This window comes from Oenanthe melanoleuca, chromosome Z, assembly GCF_029582105.1.
Source record: "Oenanthe melanoleuca isolate GR-GAL-2019-014 chromosome Z, OMel1.0, whole genome shotgun sequence".
NCBI lineage: Eukaryota > Metazoa > Chordata > Aves > Passeriformes > Muscicapidae > Oenanthe > Oenanthe melanoleuca.
The window spans coordinates 62483837-62508178 of record NC_079362.1 but is presented as its reverse complement, the minus strand read 5'-3'; the positions used below and the strand labels follow the sequence as shown (position 1 = coordinate 62508178).

At 38.7% G+C, this 24342-nt stretch overlaps 2 protein-coding genes across 6 annotated transcripts in view; one reads left to right on the top strand and one right to left on the bottom strand.

The window, feature by feature from the left end:
* The window catches only part of PAIP1 (poly(A) binding protein interacting protein 1), a 28370-nt gene extending 19150 nt beyond the window's left edge, over window positions 1-9220 (bottom strand). The window contains exons 1-3 of one of the 4 annotated variants that reach the window (XM_056514794.1): window positions 9066-9220; window positions 7639-7760; window positions 4226-4407 (exon numbers count right to left, since the gene is read on the bottom strand). In XM_056514794.1, coding sequence (XP_056370769.1) covers window positions 4226-4407; window positions 7639-7669 — 213 coding nt within the window. In that variant the 5' untranslated portion in view covers window positions 7670-7760; window positions 9066-9220. Of the gene's footprint in view, window positions 1-4225; window positions 4408-5731; window positions 7202-7638; window positions 7761-8581; window positions 8730-9065 lie in introns of those variants that run through there. The other 3 variants (XM_056514795.1, XM_056514792.1, XM_056514793.1) reach the window with 3 other exon arrangements.
* Window positions 9221-9303: 83 nt separating this feature from the next.
* The window catches only part of NNT (nicotinamide nucleotide transhydrogenase), a 41912-nt gene continuing 26873 nt past the window's right edge, over window positions 9304-24342 (top strand). The window contains exons 1-8 of one of the 2 annotated variants that reach the window (XM_056514791.1): window positions 9304-9392; window positions 10232-10426; window positions 17496-17725; window positions 18823-19040; window positions 20386-20473; window positions 21051-21139; window positions 21925-22112; window positions 22853-22986. In XM_056514791.1, the coding sequence (XP_056370766.1) occupies window positions 10276-10426; window positions 17496-17725; window positions 18823-19040; window positions 20386-20473; window positions 21051-21139; window positions 21925-22112; window positions 22853-22986 (1098 nt within the window). In that variant the 5' untranslated portion in view covers window positions 9304-9392; window positions 10232-10275. Of the gene's footprint in view, window positions 9536-10231; window positions 10427-17495; window positions 17726-18822; window positions 19041-20385; window positions 20474-21050; window positions 21140-21924; window positions 22113-22852; window positions 22987-24342 lie in introns of both variants that reach the window. The other variant, XM_056514790.1, reaches the window with a different exon arrangement.

The following is a 24342-nucleotide window of genomic DNA, read 5'->3' as shown; positions in this document are numbered from 1 at the left end:
ACTTGTAAAAAAATAACTTACAATTAGCAATTCAAGACATAGGAGTAACAAAGAAGTTCAGAATTCTCAACTGTTCTACCATTTAAAAATGTTTAAAGGATATGTACCGTAAAGCTGTGCTAAAATGATAAAATATTTCTTCATTACTTGACGTACATAAATATTGACAAGTTGACAAGGATTGCAACTATATTCTCCCTATCTTCCTTCTACTCCCTTAATAGGGATTTTTCATTACTTTCATTAGGGATTTTTCATTAGTCTTCAAAATGCCTGTCTCTCCTCTACTGAGAAGGAACATGGATCTGTGAAAGTTTTCTAGCTGGGTATGAACTACAAGTAAGACAGATGCATATTGTTGAAAATCACATCCTGATATTAATTTCATGACTTGTGAAGAATTATGGGTAAAAAAAGCAGACTTTCCAAAATCATTTAGACATGTCATAAGTTATGTGGATCATACATCAATGTAACAGAAAGATTTACTATGATATTTAACTAAGTAGAAGAGTTATGCCAGTTAATAACACTGAAGTCTAAATAACCCAATATTGCCCACCAGAAATCAAATTATTACTCCATAAAGCCTTTGACAGTTTGAGGATTGGAGCATTGGTACTTCAGAGCTCTTTTCTAACATAAAGTTTTCTGTGACTCTAATGGCTTGGAGCTTACATATTGAAAAAGTAAAGGTTAACAAACCTACGTATGACTTGCTATATACTTTGCTTCATTAAAGAAAATCAGCATCTATCAAATATCAAACAGTCCAGTAGGAGTTCTGTACAAGAAATTTAAAACTAGTTTGTCTCACAGAGCTATTACATTACTGTCCAGCTACTGCAGCTTAATCACATACAGCTGAACTAGCATCTCTCCAAACAACCTGTCTGAAAACTCTCCAGCCAGGCTGCAGAGCATGCAATTGCTGTAGCCAGCAAAAGAAGCTGCTCCTTCTGACAGCCATGAGATTGTTACAAGATCCTTGTTCATCAGAGAAGAAGGTATCTTGGCAAGAATCCAGTCTTGGAGAACATTCTTGTTTTGCAAGGGATTTACAATTTGGTGTAATTTGGCAATTACACCATTTGGTGAACTGGTGTCCCTGTTGTGTACTCTTAACTTCCAGTTCATAATTAAGAGGCTAAACACAAAGAACTGAACTCTGTACAGTATTCACCTACCCATACTAAACATGCATCTTCAAGAGAAGTCTAGGTTTCAGTAACTACACCAGGGAACTGAACAAATGGGAGAGAAAAATGAGTACTTCAGAAATTCAGAAATATACAACTGTTAAAAACTAACTACTACTTAAAAACTAACTACATTTAGCCCAATATCTTCTAGACATAAAGTACTTGATATTTCATTGTCAGATTTTAAATGTTAATATAAAGGTAGAACCATGCAATGTATCAACCCAAGAAAAACAAAGCAAATGGCTCTTGATTATTTTTCAAGAGGAGTTGGCTAACAGAAGCCTGTAAAAGTACACAACCCTACAAAGTTATAATTTAAAGCCACAAAACTCAACCAGAAATTTTCTGTTAATTTCAATAATTACTCCAAACCATCACTCCAATTTCGTTCTCTAACCTTTGGTAGCTATAGGATGGGATCCTGGATTATTCACAACAAAAGAGTAACTGATGAAAAGATTATAGATATGCCACTCTTTTATTATGTGTCAGTTCATGAGTCTACATACATAAGAGTAGAAGGGTAAACAGGTACGAAAACTCCTCTGCTTTACTTAAAGACAAACCAGAAAGTCTACAGCAAAGATTCATGAGACAAATCTGCTCTTAAGACTGTGTCTGTATACGTACTGATAGCTGTTTTCCTTTATCTAGTAAATTCACTATTCCATTTATGAACTTAGTCAGTAATAACATCATTGATTTGATTTTTCTTCAGACTTCTTAGGAACAAGCTTTTTTTCCCTTCAGTTATATGAACTCAATAAGTTTCCAACAAAGTTATTGCAAACCCAAGTAGAAAAAGACTGTTGCATATACAAAACCACCTATGCATGCTGAATGATACTCTGAATGGCACTTCTCGTGCTTGGTCTCCTAATGGAAATTTCTGAAGTTGAAAGAGAAAAAAAGCAGGAGCGAAGAATTGTGGAACCCTAAAATAACAAAAATCTCACTTGTAAAGCTATGAAGTAAGAACATCATAATGCCCAGCTGATGGAATAACAGCCATATTATCATACAGCCATTCCAAGGAACAAATCTGATGTTTCCAACTAGCAATCCAAACCTATCTAGTCACTAGTTCTGCTGCAGACATCTACAGTTTCCCATGGGTTGGACTCTGTATGCAAGCAGAGAATTCCATGGAGGCCTTTCTTCAAAGTCCTGATAAAGTTTTGTTGAAAATTCTAGTAAACCTTGTAAACAGTACTCGTTAAACCATCTTCAGGGATAATGGAGAGTTTTGAGTATCAAAAAGTGGAAAGACTGGAAATTAACTGACCCAATATTGAATGTTACATAGACACAGTAATTATAATGGTGCACAGTCAAACAAGAAATCAACATTATTTTAAAGATAATAAATGTTTTTTGCTATTGCAAAACAACTGTGTATTTTATGAGGGAAATACATATTTCAGATCTAAAATTCAGGGATCTTAATAAATGAAAGCTGAAAAGTACTAATTTTAGTAAAAAAAAGTTTGTCAAAATTTTGTTTTGCTTCAAATTTTACATGGTCAAAATCAGTGTAACTGTAAAGTGTGCTAAATTTCTTATTTTTATTACATGTGATTCCTGTTTATAAAATTCCTTCAGTTACTAAACTAAAAAAAAAAACCAACAGATTTTGTTACAGAGAAATATTAAAGAAAAATACCACGGTTTTATGTGTATCATTTTCTGATTAAAGTCCTGCAACATGTTTTCAGAGGTATTTTTATTAATAGATGAGTCACATTCTTAGCTTATTCCAACAACACAGCAACCAGGAACTCCCACATGCTTCTGTGTTTTTTGCAAAACAGCTGAAAAGCAACATTGTTGGCATTGAAACTTTGCAGTTTTAAGAGTGCACTATGTATGCTATTAAAAAGGTTGTTTGGGTGTTCTCTTTGTCTTGAAACTGAAACACTTTATTTATGGAAAACATGTAACCAGTGCTGGGGCAAAGTATTTTTTTCCCCCTAGATTATCAAATCACCAAAGCACATCCACATTAGCGTTATTAACACTTGTATATTGATTGGCTGTGGGCTTTATTATCCAGGAGAATAATTACATTCAGTAAACAGGAAAAGCTGGTAACACTATGGTAACATCAATTTTACCAGTGAGGAAAAGATTTCAAAATGCCAAACCACCACATTTAGCATTCTAATGAAGAACTTTTCTTCCAGTTATTTAAAATCTATTTGATTCAGTACTCCTTTTTTTAATCACTTGATTGTATTTGTAAAAGCTCCCACATGTTTAGATATAGTACCAGAGTCTGACTGCTTGCATAACAAAAGGATATTCAAAAATTCACAGAGATCTTCCCTGGAGTAGAATACTGAAACAGTAACATGGAAGACAATGGAGTAGAAGTATCAGCTTTTATTACACGATGCATCTACAAGTGACTGGAAGTACATTTCTTATTAGGGGTGTGGGTAGGTAAGTACAAGGAATGAGTCTAACACTGTTTTGCCCTTTGATGATACACCACCACTGAAGGAATTAAGACACATGATGGTACACTAGCTTAGGCAGTCATGACAAATAGTACCTGTGGCACAGGAAATTCAGGAAGAGCAAAGCCTGTGCTTAGAAAAGCTGAAGTTCAGGCTTTCTCCTAGGCTTTCTTAAAAAACCTGTAAATTTTACATAAACGTGAAGCTACACTTTCACTTAAAATACAGTATAGATGTAACTACAAGAGGTGTAGTCACCAAAAAAACACCTTACTCTGATGTTGGATGCACCAATGCCAGGTGTAGTCAAAAAGGATTGTGGTTATCTGCTGCAAGCTTTAGCAAAATATCCCACAGTAGAAGCTCTCATGTACATCATAATATTCACCCATTACCACTTAACATCCTGCTTCCAACTCTGGAGGTTATCATCAGAAATTTTTGCATCTTTTCAGCAAATACAGAATTCAAATCATATGACATAAAAGATATCAAGAAAACATTATTAATTTGAATACAAGTAAATTGGCACATACTAAGGAATAAAGTCAAAACACTCACTGTGAAATTCTGATTGAAGTTCTGGTTGTATCCTGGTGGATAAAATTCAGGTGCTTTAACAGACAGGTTTGATGTTGCTACAGGATCCACAGCTGACTGAGGTTCAGCCATTTCTGGTCCAGAATCAAGAACTGAAACTTTATCTTGAGATCCAGATGGAATTCCTGTCTTTTGCAGGTGTTCTGAAAAAATTTTGTTAACAGCTTGTCTTAGAAATCACTAAATTATACGTATTCACACAGAGTAAACACAGAATATAAATTTTTTTTTACTTTTTTACCATGGTTTTACAATAAATATACTTCCTTTAAGTGCATAGGCTTACTTTTAATACATAGGTTTTATTGATTATTCTTAGGTATTTGGTATATTCATTTAAGCACACTCTAGATGTCTTTCTACATGATAGAAAATAAACAGTGTTCACATCCAAGTGACAAAAAAAAAGGAAGGGAAAAAAACTTCTTTTCCATGTAAACACATTTTCTAAGAGTTAACCTAAGTAACTAGTAAATCTGCTTACAGCACATTTGATTATCCAGTGATTTTTCATAGATTTTAGATACAAATACAAGATACATTTGGAAGATCAATAGACATCACTCCTTTTTAGCAACACTTACTTTCAACAAAATGCTCAAGGACACCTGGCTGTTGTTGTTCTTATATACTATTTGCCAAAACATTCAACTGAAGTGTTTTTAAAACACTATTTTCAAAACCTCTTTTTATAGACTAGCTCATAAGTTTGTTGAAAACAGAACCTGATACCTACCTGAAAAAGCTGACCAACAAACATTGCTTTGTGTTACTGTTGGGTTAGGTTGATTTTTTTTTTTTTTTGCAAATAGGCTGTAATTCTTCAGTAGGGGGGAAGGCTGAGACCATCTGCAGTCAGATTAGCAGATGGGTAAAAAGCATTCTCAGATGTGGGGGCACAAAACGGGAGCAAGGACCAAGAGTACTGCAAGCAGCTGCAATACAACATCACACCTTTACCTGCTCCAGGCCCATAACCCAATACACTGGTTTTAAAGGGGATAGAGTTAATTTTCTTCTTGCTAGCTGGCACAGCACTATGCTTTGGATTCAGTTTGAAACAAGTGCTGCTAACATGGGTTTCCCATGATCTGGTGGTGAGCAGACGCAAGAGAAGCAGGGAGGCAGCAAAGACTGGACACCTGACCCGAACTGGCCAAAGGGATAATCCACACTACAGAAGGTGACGTTCAGTATATAAACTGGGGGGATCGGCCAGGAGTTGTCAATTGTTGCTGGAGGACAGGCTGGGCATCGGTCAGCAGGTGCTGAGCCACTGCTCCGCGCATCACATGATTCTCTTTGGTTTCCCTCTCCCGCCCCTCCCCGGCCGCCCAGGTGTCCGCCGGCCCCAGGCTCGCCACGCGGACCCGGCCTCGGCGCGCTGTCCGCGCCGCGCAGCGGGAACGGCGCCGCGCTCCGCGCAGGAGCCCCGCGGAAAGAAAGAGCGGGGAGAGCAGCCCGTACCTGCCATCCCGGTGCCCAGCGGCGCCGTCTTGGGAGGCCGCAATGGTTCCTGCTGCGGGAAGAGGCCGCCCGGCGGGTGCTGCTGCTCCTCGGCCGAGCCCGAGCCGTGGGACGCGCTGCCCGCGGGCCGAGCCCCTCCGCCGCTCTCCGGTGCGCTGCACCCGCGGCCGCGGCCGGCACCCAGCGTTCGGTCGAAACTCTCCGACATGCTGAGGCCGGGCGGCTCGGGCGCTTATGGGAGGGAGGAGCGGAGAGGAGGGAGCGCAGCGGGGCGGGCGGGCCGGCCGCGGGGGGCGGGCAGAGCGCGGGCCCGCCCCGGCCCCGCACTTTCGGTTTCACCCCCGCGATGGCCGCGCCCGCCCCGAGCCCGCGGCAGCCTGGAAACGGCGTTTCCAAAGGCACCGTATTCCCTGCGCCTGCATCTCCACGGTAACCAGCGGGGCGAGGTGACCGTGGCAGGGCGAAGGCTCCAGCTACGATGGAAGAGCTGCAGCCACAGGTGCAGCACACCGCGCTGTGCATACACAGCTGTTTCCACCAGAAAAGGTTGGAAAAACTGCAGGTGAAATTCTAAATTGAACCCCATAAAGTTAAGCCTCCATATTATAGTACAGTTTGGGCTACTTAATAAAAATATATTTGTTCAGAATGATATATTTTCATGCATAATTTACGCATGATGTGACAATAAACGCTCTTCTGATTTAATGTTTAACAACCACCTTCCGTGCCAATAGGAACCAGCTGAAGAACATGATCCATGTAATGCCTAATATTATCACATGAACTGCAAATGGTTCAACTCACATGTCCATTTACAATTTAATTAATCTGTTCTTCTTCAATTTCAGTCCAAAGTCTTGCTCTACTTGTTTTGCAAACTCTGTGTCACAATCAGCTTTCAAGATGAGGAAGGCAAGTGTGATCTGATAAGGGAGTTTATATTTGGTCTCCCTGAACAGTCTGGTCTGTGCTGCCCTTGCCACTTGTTCCTACCACAGACAAAACCAAAAGATTGTGTGGCATTGGGTCAATGTTCACCACTCATGGGCAAAACAAAGGAATGAAAGGAGTGAAAAAAAGTATGTATGAAGCATTATTAAAAAAATCAGAATAGCACTGTCTTGTATTTAAAAAAAAATCCAATCAGATTGTAAAATGGTGCCTTTAGAAGTCAAGTTCCTATTGGGTTTATTATTACATGTTACCATTTTCAATTATTAACAGGGGAGGGGCAGGGTATAAAAAATTTGTTAGCTCCCCTAGGCATGAATTGGACAGATTTTTGGCAACATAAAAAGGTGGCCAGACATTAAAGGTGTCACAAGTTAAAATTAATAAGACTCCTGGGGAAACTGTTCCTAGGCAACCCTTCTGGAAATATAGAATCGTAAACTAATAAATCTATACTCTGCAACTGGAATGAATCCTGATGCAGGATGTTTTGAATGAGTCTTAAAAAAAAATTATAATACTCCACTTCCGTAAACCATTGTCAAAACTAATTTAAGCAGTATTATCAATTCTTTAAAGATCACAAATTAGCTACTAAATTTCTATATTAAAAATATTTAGTGTTCTTGTGTTATTTCAGCTCCAGTTAATACCTATATTGTGACTTCTGTCCACATCTGTAGACTTCACCTTTACAGGAAGAGAATGAAAAGCTTACACTAAAGTGAAGATGAAAGATGAAATACTCCATCATTATATACTGGGATCACTTTTGAATATGCCAGTCTTTCAAGTTAGCAAATCTCATTTTTTAAGGTATACACCTAAGAGGAACTGAATGCTTAAGTTACTGAACAGGACAAGTTTTCACCTTTGGACATAAATGTGAGTTCTTTTCACTTTGCAGACATTTTATATTGTATTAATTTAATAACCATTTGGTAACTACTTACCATTTAAAGTGGAATGTGATCCCAAATCCATATTTTTCTTACAGATGCACTGCTTCAGTTTGCATGAACGCAGTTGCGTTTGGTTGGGAACCCAAAAATTTCCTCTCCCTAGTGTAAGACACCTAAAACAAAATTAAGAAAAATAATTGGGTAGTTAATTCCAAAATGACCACCCCCAAGTACTGTTCAACAGTTTACCCCTTTAGAGTTGCTTAACATTATGCTTAGATTGTTTTGGCCTGTGAATTACTTCAAGCCTCTGAGACCACACAGCAGAACCCCTGAGATCACTAAACTAGACAGACCTATCCTAAGCACCCAGTGATGAAATGGATTAAAACTTTCACCAAATACAATTATGAAAACTTCTGGGCAGCCACTAGGAGATACCTGCTTTGTCCTAAGTGTCTTACCTAGTAATCTAAAACTTAGTTCAGAACTAAATCCACAGATATCTTCAGTGCCTGGTGCTGAGAAATCACACTGTAACCTTGCCACTATTCAGAAACAGACATTTTTACATTTTTTGTAAAAATGCTGATAATTTTTTTTTTCTAATTAGAAAACATGAGAGGGCTGGTTCTAGGTTTTGAAGTGTAATTTATTGTTAATAGCTGGAATTATTCCAATCACTACCATACTGATGAGGCATGTTGTTGTAGCAGTCAATGGTTATTGAGCCCAAGACATAAAGCACAGGTATAATCTGTAGCTCTAAAACTCTGCAGATTTCACACAAGCTTATTTAAATGCACTAGAGTACTAGAGTATCCTATTAATTACTCTCAGGGTATCTCTCATGTTTTCAGTGCTTAACTTTACTTGCTAAGTCACCATTTACAAGTCTGTGTAACACCTCCAGCAACATGTAGTTTTGCATGAGCAGCTACATAGACTTACGTAAATTTTTAAAAAATCAAATCAAAATATGCCTAACTCATACATGGAACCCACAGATGGTGTGAAGTAAGACAACACCACGCAGGATCGTGTGAAGACAATATATGGAGGCAATGGGCAGTGTGTGGCTGCTGCCCTCTGGAACTGCCTCTCCAACCCCATGTGCTCTTCATCCAGCCATGCATTATTTCAACGCCTAAAGAATCACAGAAGCACAGAATCCATTAAGTTGGGAAAGACCGCTGAGATCATCGATCCAGCCGACGAGCGAGCATCACCACGACAACCAGACCATGGCACTGAGTGCCACGTTCAGTCCTCCCTTACACACCGCCAGCGACGGAGACTCCGCCGCCTCCCGGGGCAGCCCACCCCAACATCTGCTCACCCTTCCTGCGAAGAAATTCCTCCTAACGCCCAAGGCTGACACAGCTCCCCATTTTCTGATCTCGCACTGCACCCACCGCTCCGACGCCTCGCTGCTTTATCAGCATTTTAAGAAGTAACAATAATGAAGAGGACACCACCTACGCGCTATGGCGCTAGCCCCACGTCCAACACGCGCGCTCCGGCACGTCTCCCCGCCGGCCCGACTCCTGCTCCCGCCGAGCCGCCAGGCGCGGTCTGGCGCGGTCAGCGCGCTCTGCCGCCGCCGGCGCCGCGGGCTCGGCCGGCCCCGCGCACCGCGCGCCACCGCCCCTCAGACGCCGCGTGACGCGCCGCCCGACCCCCGCGTGCCCCTCAGTCCTTCCGGGTTGGCGGGCGCGGGCCCACCCCCGCCCCGCCCCAAGGTCGGTCGGAGCCGCGGCGGCGGCACCGCGGGTGGGAGCGCGGCGTCCTGTGGGGCTGCGGCGGTGCGTGAGCCAGGCTCCGTGCGGGGCTCCTGCGGGGCGTGTGCGGGCTCGGCGCGGGACTGCGGGAGGAGCCTGCGAGGGGCTCCGTGTGGGGTTGTGCGCCGCGTCGTGTGGGGCTGCGGCGGCTCCGCCTCGTCCTCCCGGTGCGTGCGGGGGCGAGCCGCTGGTGGGGAGCAGGCAGCGGTGTCCCGCTGTCGGGGGGAGAGGAGGAAGCGTGGCAGGACGGAGGCGCGGGAGGAGGCGGGTGGCTCGGGAAGGGGCCCGCGGGAGCGGGGCGGGAGGTGGCGGTTGCGGGGTGTCCCCCGAGCGGGACGGTGCGTGGCGGGGGACCGGGGACGAGCCGCCCGCCCAAGGTCATTCGGTGGCCGCGGGCTATAAATAGCAGCGGGAGAGAGAAGGGGCCGCTGCTCGGGGGCCCGGCGGAATTCCAGGCGAAGAGCACATTCCCTGCTCCCCTTCCCGCTGCCCGGAGTGTCCCGCCCCGGTGACTCCTGAAGGAGCTGTAGCAGCGATTGGAGTAGTTTGTTTGGTGCCTTGGGGCGCTGCGCTTTTCCCCTACCACAGTTCCTGTTTTAAAGCAACGGTGTAAAGAGAAAATGGCCTAAAGTCGCAGAAATGCCATCCCCAGGTCGGCTGCTCAAGCCAGTTGCTTTGGTTAAGAGCTATCTTACTTAATTTGGAAAAAAAAGAGATTTTGTTTTCTAGCCAGAAAGATAAAGGTGGTGAGGAATGATTGTCTCGTGGCTACTGGCAGTTGGCTGGTCCTAAACCTGCTGCGTTTACATGCCTTCTGTGCAGTGTCATTAATAACTCTTGATTTGTTTTCACATTTGCTGTAGGGGTTCCATACGTGGCAAGGAATTTGTTGTGAGGTCTGGGTGCAATGGCGAGCCTCCTGCGTGTTGCTGTCAGCGGGTGCTCAGCTCCTGTTTTTGGCAATGTGTTCCCACCAGGGGTGCGTTCCGCAAAGATGCCGTGCTTGCGAATGTTTAGAACTCACCAGGTGCTTGGGTCTCAGGCAGCTCCAAAGCCAGGTAAATAGATTGGAGTACTGTAAATGATCATTTATTTTAAAACATGGATATAAATGGTTTCTTCTTTCTTCTTTCTTTCTTTCAGATTTGCATTAGTACAGAAAAGAGTTAAAGTAGAAAGAACACTTAAATCATGTCTGCGGCATACTTGAGTCAGTTGCAGCACAATTTTAGACTGGCTTTATAGGGCTTGTGCAGAAGGTGTTTGTGTTTATTATGAGTACTTTGAATCTACACAGTTTTTGTGGTTAGAGGGTCTGAGCTCCTGCTAATATTTTCCTTGCTTGAAGAAAGTATTTAAATAAATGCTTTTCTTAGTTAAAACCTGAGGTCCCAATGAGTTTTGGTAGTGCAGCTCTTTGTGTGCATGTGAGAAAAGATACAGACCTCTCAAAGACAGCATCTGCTAGCATATGTATATGTAGACATCATTGTCCTATCTAAAAGAAAAAATCTTAATTTTGTTAGGAAACACATTATATCACTTTGAAAAACTGTTGAACTGTATCTTCATGTATAGGGTTTGTTAGTGGATTTCCACAGGCTGCATTTCAGCAGATAATGAACAAGTTCAGGTATTTTCAGGAAAAAAAAAAACTGGGAAAGAGGGCACCCTGTTTCCAGTTTTTAATATGAGCTGTTGTATTAAGATCAAAACTGACAAAATTTTTTCTCTATTCTATGCTGTACGTAACCTGAGTGTTAGAAGACTGAAGAATACCTAATGCAGGTTTAATGCTATTTTTTTCCCCACTCTTACTGCATGGGTCATGTTTCCTTTGGAATTTAGAAACTCTGCTTCTGTGCAGATGTAGGGTCCTAGTCTTCCAAAAGATTAATGTGGAGAATTGGGCTGATCGCACGCATCATGTTTGGGTCTTCCAAATGCAGACAGTAGGTAACTGCATAAGGTACTTGAGAGTATTAGGATAGTAGTGCTGTAGGAAACAGAAGTGTCTGATTGTGAAAACATGGGACACAAAAATGGCATCTAATAGCTCTGAGAAACCTGTGTTGCATAGAATTTGTGGCAGTACTAACAAAGAATGGTGCATTTTGTGGTCTTTTCAACTTTGTGACTGAACTTCCGAAGAAATGTCATGAGAGGAAGTTTCTTTACTCTGATAAATCTGTATCACAGCTGTGTGGTGAAACCAGAATTTCTTTGATAGATTTAAGATGCTCCCAATTTTTTTTCCATGTTAAATATCTGAATGAAAGAGGCATCTGTCAGTCTTCATGTGGCAGATTGTCCCTTGGTTGGGAGTGTGAACTGGAACATAGGAAACTAAGTTCAAAGTTCTTTCTCAAATATCCCAGGTAAGTGTCCTTGTTTGAGTTTGGAATCAATTTTGTATTTGACTTTGACCACAAATTTCATCATGAGACTGAAGAATCTCTTCTGTTTTACTGAAATTGGTATGCTGCTCTGTTTGTGTGAATTTTCTCATTTTTAAGAATAACTTGAAAAGTCTTCCTGCAAGGATGGAGATATCTGATTAGTGTCATGTGTTTAAATGTTCAGTGCTGCCCCTTCAAATCTGTTTTATGGAAGCCCTTATTTAAGGATTAGTAGTATTCATGAAATGCAGTTATTTGATATGGAGAATTACAAGTTTGGTAGTCTTTTGGTTGATAATTAAGCTGTCCTTGTAGTATGCTTTGGTAACATGTGATTTGTCATTCAGTAGAGGACAAATCAAGGATAAAATAGCAATTTAATGACAAATTAGAAGCAGGGCTATTGCTTATATTTTCTTTCTAAGTGCTCTTGGATCAAAATGTAACAGATACAAAATAACCATGTTTTATTCTTTCAGAAATTAGCTTTGATTATAGTAACACTTGGTAAAATCACTGTATCACTAAGAAGAGTAAGTTTTCTGAAGACTAGTGTCACAGTGATTCCTCTTAAGGTTGTAGTTATTACTTTCCTTGTCTCAGTTTAGCATTCATTCCATCCAGGAAACATTATGTACAGGAGTAATAGCTGTCTGAGAAGAAGAGATACGGAGTCAGCTGAAAAGTAAACTCAGAGCATGGATAATTTTCTTACTGCCAGCTATTATGCTGCTGCTTGCTTATTAGAAACATAGGAACTTTCATACAGGTATAAACAAGTATTCCTGTAATCTGTGCCAGCTAGTCACTGGGATGAGCTTCTTCACAAAAAGATACAAAACTTTCTGAATCCCTGGGAAAGCTGCATATGGAGTCACTGACTTTGAGCTTCCCCGTATACTTCCGGATTAGTTTATCTACAGCTCTGTGACTTTTACCCCTCTCTATTTTAGAATTTATATATCCTTTTTATTTTGATGCTTATTTCTTAAAATTTTGTGTTTTTTTTCTAAACCAGCAGTTCATTTCCAATTAGTTCTCTAGGTAAGTTTTGTTTTATTTATAAACAAGAAATATTCTCCTTTAATTTCCTTTTTTTCTAAATTTGTGTTTTAAAAGTCCTTATTTATGTAATAGGTGGGATCAGGTGTTCATTTAATCTTCTGTACCATTTTTTTTCTTTTTGCCAACATCATATTGCTGTTCTTCGGAATATGTCCTCATCTTCAGAACAGGTGAGATGGTTTGCTTAAAGGTCATTAGAGTAACATGAAAAATAGGCATCCTGTTTTCAATCCTAGAACAAGTGGCATCTGGTCAAAACTTCTCCTTTATTTTTATTTTATTTAACCCGAGTTAGTCTGTATTGGTTGATACTATTTCATTGCAGACTACTTCCCAAAGTCAGGTTAAGGAGATCAAAAATCTGTATTTTATGCTATAGTTTTGACTTAGAATCTTCTCTAAGATTCTCGTAGATAGAAGTTACATGGAGAAAGTCACTGTTATAGTTTTGTTTACTTGAAGTTTGACTATGTCTTCATTATACAGGATTATGGTAAGAGAATGAAAGAGTGGCTTCTTACTAGTTTTTCAAAGTTCTAAGTTACGTATATTCCACAGCATTTCATTGGAATGCATATTCCATTCTAAGACCTGTGAAATCTAATGATTCTGCTTCTGATAGTGGTAGAATGTAAGTACTGTGTATCTTGTACTCAATATATTAAAAAGCCTCGTTACTCAAAAGGGTGCTCAAGGTATGTGTATATCAGCCAGTATTTGGAAGAAGTCCATGATGTCATAAAGCAGTAAGTCACTTTAACATACTCAAGGCAGTTCTTAAAGAGATTATCTGACATGAGGGATTAGAGGGACAACTTGTAGGCTTCACACTCTCACGTAACTTTAAACCCTTGGCATGGATAGTAGATAGATTTCCTCAAAATAAAACCTAAATCAAGGTCCTAAATTTATAATCCTAGGTTTCAACCTTTCGAAACACTTGACTTATGAAATTGCTCAATTCAACAAATCAGATCTGTGTTAATTACAAAGCTTCCTCCAGACAGAGTACTAATCATGTTGTGTATGTCAGCACAGACAGGCAGCTGGGACAGTCACAAACTCATGTCTGGAATCCAAAGGGTAAATTTATTTCCATTACTTTGCTAACGGGGTATTGCTGAAATGGCACGAGGGCAGAGGAAAACAAGCGGAGACGCGTGCCAGTAAATCATAACAGACCTGCTGTTCACATGGGCTTATCAAGAGTTATTTCCAGCTGAAAGGGAGCTTTGCAATCCTCCTTGCCAATGTTTTGCTTTTTAACCCTTTCTTCCCAAGACCTCTACTGCAGTTTTAAGATAGATTTTTTTTTTTTGAGCTGTAGATACCTGCTCCATTTTGGTGCTGAATCATGTGGAGGCTCAGGGCAGGCTACTTGAAAAATGTCCTAAACTCATTCTAGCTACAAGCTGGCAAACAGACAGTTTACTTATGTATTCATTTGCTTTTGTATTTATGGTGTTCTGGTAGTGGGGCAGAGATGAAAAGTAGGTGAGGCAAATGAGACTTGTTGAATATTTATCTTGGATTTGATCTCCCAAAGCTCTGGAGAAGAGCAGTTCCTCAGTGCTGGTCGGTGATCGTTCTGTGTACTAAATAGGTGCAAATCCTTTCTATCTGAAAAAGTTGTGCTAATTTTTATTGCATGCAAAATGTACCAATAAAGAAAGAAGTGAGGAATAAGGAAACACATCTGGCATCTAGTGAGTGTATATTTGTGTCCTATTGCTCCTAGCTATTTACTCTTCTATTCTGGTACTCCACACAGAATCAAATGAGCAAAAGAAAATTAGGAGAATCTATTGTCATTTGAGCTGTAGGAGGTAAAAGAAGACTAGCTTGAGAAAAATAAAGATTTAGTCAAATATCTTTGTACCTTTAAATTTGCAGTTATCTATTTCCTTTATGCTATAATTTATTCCTTCCCCCATTTGCTCCTCCTTTTCCCTCACCTTTTTCTTCTTCCTTTTCCCCTTGTTTTTTCCCTTCTACTATTTGCATGCATGTTTTCCCTCTCCCTTCTTCCCCTTCACCATTCTAGTGCTACAAAAACTTCCAAAAGGAGAGGGAAGGTAGGACTTTAGTTTTCAACTTTTCTCAGTGCTTTTTGAAAAGCTTTTTGCATCCTATCCTACGCTAGAGCTACTTCCTCTCTGAAATTCTGATTGGTCTCTGTTATCCTAACAAATTTCAATCTTCTAGGTTTCATTCCTGCTTTTGAAAGACAAGAGAACTCATTTCCACCAAGTTGATTTAGTGAAAATCAGAAGCAGGACTTTATTGTGTAGTAATTAGAAGAGATGAGGAGAAAAGTCTCTTCAAATGACCAGGGTAATTTGAGTGACAGCAACAGTTACCACAGCTGGTAACAAGTGGTTAATGCTGCTGTGGTAGGTATGGCCTGAGTTGCACGATGATGCTTAGATTTGGTGTATGTTGGTGGAACAAATCATTGCTAAGCTCTGTTACTTTTGTGGACCTGTTGTTTTTGTTGCATTTTTGTTGTGACTTCATGTTCTATTAATGTATGTTTTTCTGAATTTGAGTGTTGTCTTGTGATTAAAACATTTCAAAAGTTCTCCAACATATAGAGAGCATTGAAACATTTCTATCTTCAAATTATTTTTTACCATTTTATCAGTCAAATTTCAAAGACAAAGCTAAAATAATAAAAAAAAAAGTAAAAAAAGGAAAACTTTTTCTAAAAAATTTACACTCATAGAAACATTAAGGTTGGAGAAGACCTCTAAGATCAAATCCAACCTTTGATTGAAAACCACCTTGTCAACTAAACCATAGCACTAAGTGCCATATCCAGTAATTTCTTGAATAATTCCAGGGATGGTGCCTTGACCACCTCCCTTTAGCAGCCAATTCCAGTTCTAAACCATCCTTTCAGTGAAGTTTTTCCTGGTGTCCAACCTGAACCTCCTGTGGCTCAGTAAAACCTACCCTGGTGCAGTGATTAGAAGTAATGAACTTCTTTGTCTGGTGAGCTTTCATTCTGTCTTGTTGGATGTGCTGGTGGGTTTTTGGTTTTTTTTTGTTTTTTTTTTTGTTTTTTTATGAGTTAGTAGGCTGAGAAGTATAAGTAGGTATTTAAGTATCAGTTCTTAGCAACTCTGTACTGTTTTTTTCAGAACATAATAAGTTGACAGTATCTTTAAAGTTTCTAGGTGAAAACGTTTTCAGATTGTCAACTTTAAGCACATTATAGTCCAGGTTCAATTTCATTGATAATTGATTTTGATATTTTAAATCTAAATCTAGTTCTCAAAGCTCTTATATTGTAGCATGTTTTTAGCTTTTTTTTTTTTTTTTTTTTTTTTGCTTATTTCTATCTTAACATCAAAAGCAGGCCTTCCTAAAATTTTCCTTCTTTGCCCGGTACAATTTTTTATAGCACAACACACAGTATTGTTGGACAATTTAAAAAGAGATTTGTAATTTTAATGAGCCTCTCATGCACTTCCTCCCCTTTTTTAGATTTGGGGTTTCTTTGGTGGGTTTTGTTGTTGATGTTGTTGTTGCTTGATCATTAATATTGGTGACTGCCTAGACTGCTGAAATTGTAGTTCATTAATAGTCACGTGATGTAAATGTCTTGCATAGTAATGTCACAATCCTGGTTTAAATTCTGGATAGATGTCAGTGAAAGCTGGTACAGGATTCTGCCTATGTGTTGGACTGCATGCTGTCGGTGTATTTGAAGCAATGTAGTAATTTTATGTATGATTATTCTGCTTGAGCCTGTGTATTCATAAATAGTGTGTTTAAACACTTGTTTGGATCAGAGAAGTTTACCTCCCAGATATGAGACTGAAAGCCTCCAAATTGTACCCGAATGAAGTTAGATGTTTGTAATTTGAAAACTTTAACTAAAACATAAATTTCAGCTTCTGCAGTTTCCTGGTGTTACTTAGTGGAGCTTTGAACAAGTTAAGACATGGAAATACCTTCAAAGATAAATACTTTCCAAGAAACTAGTAGCTGGATATTCCATTTTTCTTCAACGACTTCTGAATTCACATTTTTCATTTCTGTGGCAACGTTTAGAGTAGCTTATTGATGCAGTTACTCCTTTCAATGTACTTTGTGGTGCGTATGTTGCATTCAGTAATAGAGATTTTGTGTAATATGATATACATTACAAACTGTGATGTATATTACAGCTATAATTTGATATATATTACAACCATATTCAGTTAAAATGCAGTTCCACTGTTCAAGCTCATTTATTTCTTTCTTCACAATAACCTGGAAGTGTTATTGAAGAAAGTGGTTTAAATTCTGGCCTGAGGCAGAATGTGTTATCACCAGTACACCAGGTATTATGTAAATCAGAATGCCAGTTACACAGTCAGAACTGTGTAAATGCCAATGGGTATGAACTGCACCAAACACTTGTTACTTCTTGTGCGGCTGATTGTGCTCATCTGCTGATTGCTGAGAGAACAAGGATCTCTAAGAAGATGGTGTAATTTAAAGAAACATAAATGATGTTCCTAGAAAATAACATTCTGCTTCCTCCTCCCTTAGGAGGGAGATTGCTAACTGTGACATATGTCTGCATGTGTCTGTACAACATTGAAGAGTGTCCTTTATATCAGTTAATTAGCATTTAGTACAGCTAACGCTGTCTTATCTGCCATTCTTACAGGAATTCCTTATAAACAGCTGACTGTAGGTGTCCCCAAGGAGATATTTGAGAATGAGAAGAGAGTGGCTCTGTCACCAGCTGGAGTTCAAGCCTTGGTTAAGCAAGGCTTTAATGTTGTGGTGGAATCTGGTGCTGGAGAAGCTTCCAAATTTTCTGATGACCATTACAGAGAAGTTGGAGCAAAGATCCAGGGGACCAAGGAAGTCCTGGCTTCTAATTTGATTGTGAAAGTAATTGCTTTATTAGTATATTTCCAATTACATTGCTTTTGGAGAAATGTGTAGGTATTTTTTTTTTCTGATAATCTGTGGAAAGTTCAGTAAATAAGGTCTTCTAAATCGGTGTTTTCTATTTTGTTTTCTAATTCAAGTTTTGTATGTTTTTTAAATAGCTCAGGTGTGCACCTGCATTAAAAAAATAGTAAATGACAGTGTTGAAAAAATATGTGGATAATTTCTTAGGAAGTTTTTAACTACCTAAGAATTATGTTTTTAGAGTGAGGTAGACTAGTTCTGGTATCTAATCAGATGAGATCTCTGCTCTAAGAAATCTTTTATCCAAAATTGGTAATGTATTACTTTAGTTACTCTTCTAATAGAGTGGTTTGGGATTTTGAAAAGATGATTCTGTAACTTTTCTGAGTTCCACAGTAAAAGTGTGTTTAAAAATCTGAGAAAACAGCTAAAAGCAATCTTACTTGAGAGGTCTTAGCTTGTGCAGTCTTAAAGGAAAAAAGAAGAAAAAGACCTTTACCATATTGAGGCTTCTGTCAGTTTCTCTATTTAAAATTATCCCATCAGCATTGAACATAGGATTTGTGTGAGTGCCTTGTGAACAACCCTTTTATGTAGGCTTTTCTTTGGAGAAAAATGAGAAACTCAGAAGTGAATATAGATGAAGATCAGTGTCTGCTGGACATATGGCATGAAATGCCTTGTAGTCATGCACTGCAACCTGGTTAGTGTTTCTTACTCTGTAGACCTTAATTGTCATATCTGTTGAGTAATCATTTTGCTTAAAAATGGTGGGTTTGAGGGTGGCTGTTATAAAAGCAAGTGTCTGCTAGTCAGAAGTTGTCAGATCTTTCTGAAGGTATGTGCTGACAATTTTTGCCCTGTCACTAATCCACCTACAGCCAGTTCCATGATGGGGACTGTAGCTGAGAACTGCAGTTAGTCAGTTCAGTTGTGTAAATAGCCTTTGATATACTTTCTTCCTTCCATACATTTTGGATGGGAATGGACAGACTGCAACCTGGGAGAAAGGAAGTGAAATGTGTTCTGATTTCTTTTGTCTGATTAACTTATGAACTTCTGTGTTTTTTCAGGTGAGGGCGCCTATGTATAACTCATCTCTAGGTGTACATGAGGCAGATCTTTTCAAGACAGCAGCAACCCTGATTAGCTTTATCTACCCAGCACAAAATCCAGATCTCCTGAAAAAACTTGCAGAAAAAAAAACTACTGTCTTGGCTATGGATCAGGTTCCACGGGTCACCATTGCTCAGGGATATGATGCACTTAGCTCCATGGCCAACATTGCTGGGTATGTTTTGTGTGTTTTTCTGCTTCAATAAGTATAGCTGGTTTAAAAATCATATGTTTTGATATTCAGCATATCCAAAATGATTCTACATCTCTATTTTCGCGCAGAGCTGTTTCAAGCAGGGTGGTATTATTCTTATGATTAGCTTAACAGCAGATCAAAACAATGCTTTTAAAATAAACAAAACTGAACAAAATTCTTCTAATTCCTTGACTGTTTTGACTAGTAACTTTTTTGCTCTGAACTAGGTTTTCTTGAACACAGATTGTCTGTCATGGGTATCTGGTGTTGTTATGAGCTAACTAACCCAAACTACACTCAGTGTGAATGCAATTGCCCTGGCAGTTTCGAAAAAAAATCAAATATTGTCAGACCATCTCCATGTTTTGCAGCTAGCATTTTAGGTATTACAGTGAATTAAAATGTTGTTGCACAACGTTTCTTTTATTGGCTTATTTTAGTTTGTTTTTAAGGTTTTTATTTTTCAGACTTTTTACTTAGATGATGTCTGAGGCATAATAAACCATTGCAAAGGCTACTAGATTTTGAGCACACAAACCGTATACATCCATCCACATGTTAGCTTATTCCCCATGTTTTAATTCAGTGTAATTTTTCTAAAATACAGAAATTTATAATATATTTGAAGGTATAAAATATACAAGGTGTATTCCAAATTTGGGCTAATTTTGTGGTATACAGACCTGTATATCTCTTTGCTAGAGAGAGGAACAAGAATGGAATGGGACTGTTGAAGCACAACATTGCTAGTAAAAATGCAAGAAAATATGCGCTGTTGTTAAGAAAAGGCAAAATTACACATTAATCTTTATTTTCAGGTAGCTCTGCTGGTGTTAACCTCATGTTCAGCTACCCATTCTTGGATGGGGTAAATGAAGTATCAAGGTTAAGCTATTTGCCCTAGGCCATTTAGCTCTGTGAATTTTGGGTCAGAGTACCTTTCTTGAATGTGCCCTTGCTGGCATGAGTGAGCCCACTGCAAAATTACTCTGGGTTTTGCAGTTACTTGTTCGTGCTCCCTTCCATAACAAGCCTCAGGTTACAGCCTTGGAAAGTAGTTTTAAGGACCACAGAGTTAACTTTTGGCAAGTTAGGAATTTATTTTTCAGGTAAAATTTTATTTGTGAGAGTGAATAGCTATAGACATCCAGTATTCTGCAGTCCAAAAATTATGTCTGAAAAAAAACATTCTATGATTAAAAAAATAAAAAAAAAAAGGGAAAGAAATATGAACAAGCTTGTGTTCAATGGTAAGATTGATTTAATTAATGGAATTTTATTGAATCTGAGGAAACACTGATATGTGTTCGTCCTTGATTGACAGTTACAAGGCTGTGGTCCTGGCAGCAAATCACTTTGGCCGATTTTTCACGGGTCAAATCACAGCTGCTGGTAAAGTTCCTCCAGCGAAGGTATGTGCAATTAAACACAAACTGTGGCAAAAGAATATGTGAATTTCTAAGCAGAGGTAGCCTTGCTGAAACTGTGTTAAAAGACTTTTTCTGCCTTTGGGCTGTTTCTAGAGACTTTAGAAATCACTAAATTATACTCATACCTCTTTTTTTAACATGTATTCTGGTTTTGTTTTGGGAATAATAGAATAATTTGAGTTATATTTAAGTTTGTTTAGTTTTAAGCATCAGATTAGCTATATGGGGTTGGATTTATTTTTTTCAAAATAGGAAAAGATAAGGAAGCAGTTAAGAAAATTCAGAGATATTGGTATTTCATTGCATTGAGGAGTGCAATGGAAAGGTTTACTTGATTGGAATTACAGATGCATAAGATTGAAGAGAAAAGAAATTAGAATTAGGGAAGAAAAAAAGGAAGAAAACCTCTGTTTACTTAGATAAACAATTAGCTAAAGAAGAGTTGGCTCTTAGATATGTGTAGTTAGGAGTTACAGTTTTTAAACTGTTTGATGTATGGGGGAACTCTGCCAAAGTAAATTTTGTTTAAACGACAGGTTAATGAGATTTATCATTCTAGGTACTGATCATTGGTGGCGGGGTTGCTGGCCTGGCTTCTGCAGGAGCAGCAAAATCAATGGGTGCAGTGGTTCGTGGATTTGATACAAGGTAAGGGTGTGAAAATTGTAATATCAATCTGAAATTACTTTAAGATTAAGTTGTTTGTGGCTGTATTGCAATGGAATAATTTGTACTGCACTGAATCATAATTCATTTCCTACCATTCTATGCCATCAGTAGTTCGTAATTTTTTATTATTTTAAAAATCTGTCTAAACCTTTTCAATTTTCATTTTAATTCCCTTCTTAAGCACTCTAGATACTTTTATCTTGCGATGCAAGAACATTTCTGTTTAATTCTCTGCATGTTCTCTGCATGTGACTGTTCAATGAACCCTGAAATTTAGTCTCATTATTTAATGTGATGTCATATGATGCAAAATAAATCAGAGAATATTAACAAGCCACAAGTCCAAACACCCATCCCCTGTCAATTTTTCCTGTGAAAATAAGACTTACTAGTACTTCTCATCTCACAGTTTAAAGACAAGGTCACAGGTTCTGTGCTTATCTCCCATTTTAGGCACATCAGTGTGGGCTGTAGATTTACCAAGTCATGACAACAGAAATGCATGAGGACAGTTAAACAGCAAAGCCTCAGCTTTGAGGCTTCTCTTGGAGTAATTGTGTTGACTATTCAGGAAACCATAGGCTGCCTTCATTATTCATTATTTATGTCTGGAACCTAAATTTATCAATGCAATTATGTTTTGCAATGAATAGAGAAACTGAGGGCTTTCATAATGGTCTCCTTAATACTATAGTAAGTTTTTCATCTCTTGTCTGGGGATTGCTACTAAAACCACTGGTAAAGTAACAATTTTCTTTTTCTAGAGCTGCAGCCCTGGAGCAGTTCAAGTCTCTTGGTGCTGAGCCTTTGGAAGTAGACTTAAAGGAATCTGGAGAGGGACAAGGTGGTTATGCTAAAGAAATGTCCAAAGAATTTATTGAAGCTGAAATGAAACTCTTTGCCAAACAGTGCCAAGATGTTGACATTATCATCACTACAGCACTTATTCCAGGTATGTTTTATGTTAAAAATGTTACTTTTCATTTTGCTAGGTAAGTTGTCATATTTTGAAGTTGTGTCTGAATGAAAAGAGAAGGGTTAGTGAATCATATCTGTGTGAGCATGCATCTTTACACTTCTGTGATAAATGCCTGGTTTTAAAATGTGACCATGTTTTTTTAAAACAACTTTTATTTTCATAGACTATTCAATATGACTCAAATACCATAATGTTTCTCTTACTAATAAAGTAAGAATATATAATTCTCTCGCCTATCTATTGCATCACTGCTACTTCTGGTATACAACTTGTGCACTGGAACAAGTCTGATTGAAATGGTGATGTCTTTTGTAATTGAAACATAGTGAGGTAGAGCTTAGATTTTAGTGCTTTGTGTAGCACAGTCTCTATGTTTTAATAAATTACAATGTGGTTTGGTTTTTTTTGTTATGATGGAATTGTAAGATTGGATGTTAAGACTGTTGGTTTGCTGACAGAATTGAACTTATCTTTGGTAGACTACCATGCATAACTTTCTGGTATGCTTTTGGAGCAGGATGTCTAGCACCTCTTCTGTCTTTAAAAAAAAAACCAAAAACCTTTGTGTTTTTTTTTTATCCTAGGTACTGATTACTTGAAAATTTTGCTTAGAAAATTAAATCTTATATATAGAGGAAAGAGATGTCATCTCCTAAGCTCAACAGATAGAAAGCCGTATTTTGTGTTTAACTTACTGTGCCTTGTTTTGTCAGGCAAAAAAGCTCCAATCTTGTTTAAGAAAGATATGATTGAATCAATGAAGGAAGGTTCAGTTGTTGTGGATTTAGCTGCAGAAGCAGGGGGAAATATTGAGACTACAAAGCCTGGAGAAATGTATGTTCATAAGGTGAGCATTTTAATTTGCAGTTCATTCTCAGTTTACCTGAACTTCCACGGTGTTTTGTAAAATGTAGGCTGAAAATGAGCAGCTGAATTTTCAACAGTCTTTTAGCTACTTTGGGCTGAAATAATCATTTAGGTCTCTATATACATAAATTTGAATATTTTTAAAGAAACTAACATCTCTGTATAGTGTTAATTTGATTGTTAATGGATATTACAGAATTCTTGCTACTTGAACTTTACCACACAGGTCTTGTGTTTGTCTCTTCTGAGTTGAAGATGGGATTTGATATATATTTCTATGTCTAAAAAACACAGCCGTAGCAATAGGTTCTTTGACTTGCTTATCACTTCCCATGACTGGAGGTTAACATTCTTGTCATAGGTAAAGCTAATTAGGTTCAGACTCTTAGTGTTTACTTCAGTACAAAGTCTCTGGCTTACTCAGTACTATTTCAGTTTCAGGAGGGTGCTGGCTTTGCTTGTCTTTATCTTCAGCAACATGAGTGTGTCTCCCATAGAGTATCCAAATCACTTGAAACCCAAAGTAGATGTAACATAAATTGGTTCATTAAAGTAAGCGGTTTTGGTCTGGACTGAGCTACTTTGGTTTTACTCCAGTTGTCATTTGCTCAGTAGAGAACTTGTCTTTCTGCTTTTTGGATTTTGTTTTTGGTACTTATGGGAAGTCTGCTAACAATTGCAGAAATCTAGGTGGTGGTATTTATTGTAGCAGATTTCTTAGGCTGTAATTTGGTAATGAATAGGATATAATACCTTTATTTGGGAAGCCTGTAGGTCACTGCTGCCATGGTTATCATTGACATAAGCAGAATTCTGTTTATATATATCAAAGAATCACACGTTGCCTTTGTCTTTGTGGCTTTCTAGGGCTTTTAATGTCATTGCTTAAAACCTGAAACTAGAGAATGTAGAAGACAAGTAAACAGATACTTGCATGAAGAGTTTATATGGAACAATTTCAGTCAGAGCAGTATTACTCCTGGATTTAGTGTACTGGCTCTGTGCTGTGGAAAATAGCAGCAGTACAGAACTATTAGGATTGTGCCAGAGCATTGCATTAGGAAGCCAAAGTTCTGGAAGCATGCATGGATCTTAGCTGTAAGTTGTGGGTGCAGTGTTTTAACACAAGCCTGCTTTTGGATACCTAAGAGTGTATGCCAGCCTCAGTTTCCCATTCCTTCCTAAAGCCTGATATCCTTTAGTTCTCATTAGTTCTTTAAGCAGTGAGGATATATTAGGTTACATTTTGACGTACATATGAACTCACAGCTCTGAGGAAGCTCCCTTCACTCCACTGGTAGACAGAAACTTGTCACCAGTTCTTGCCTTCCAGAAA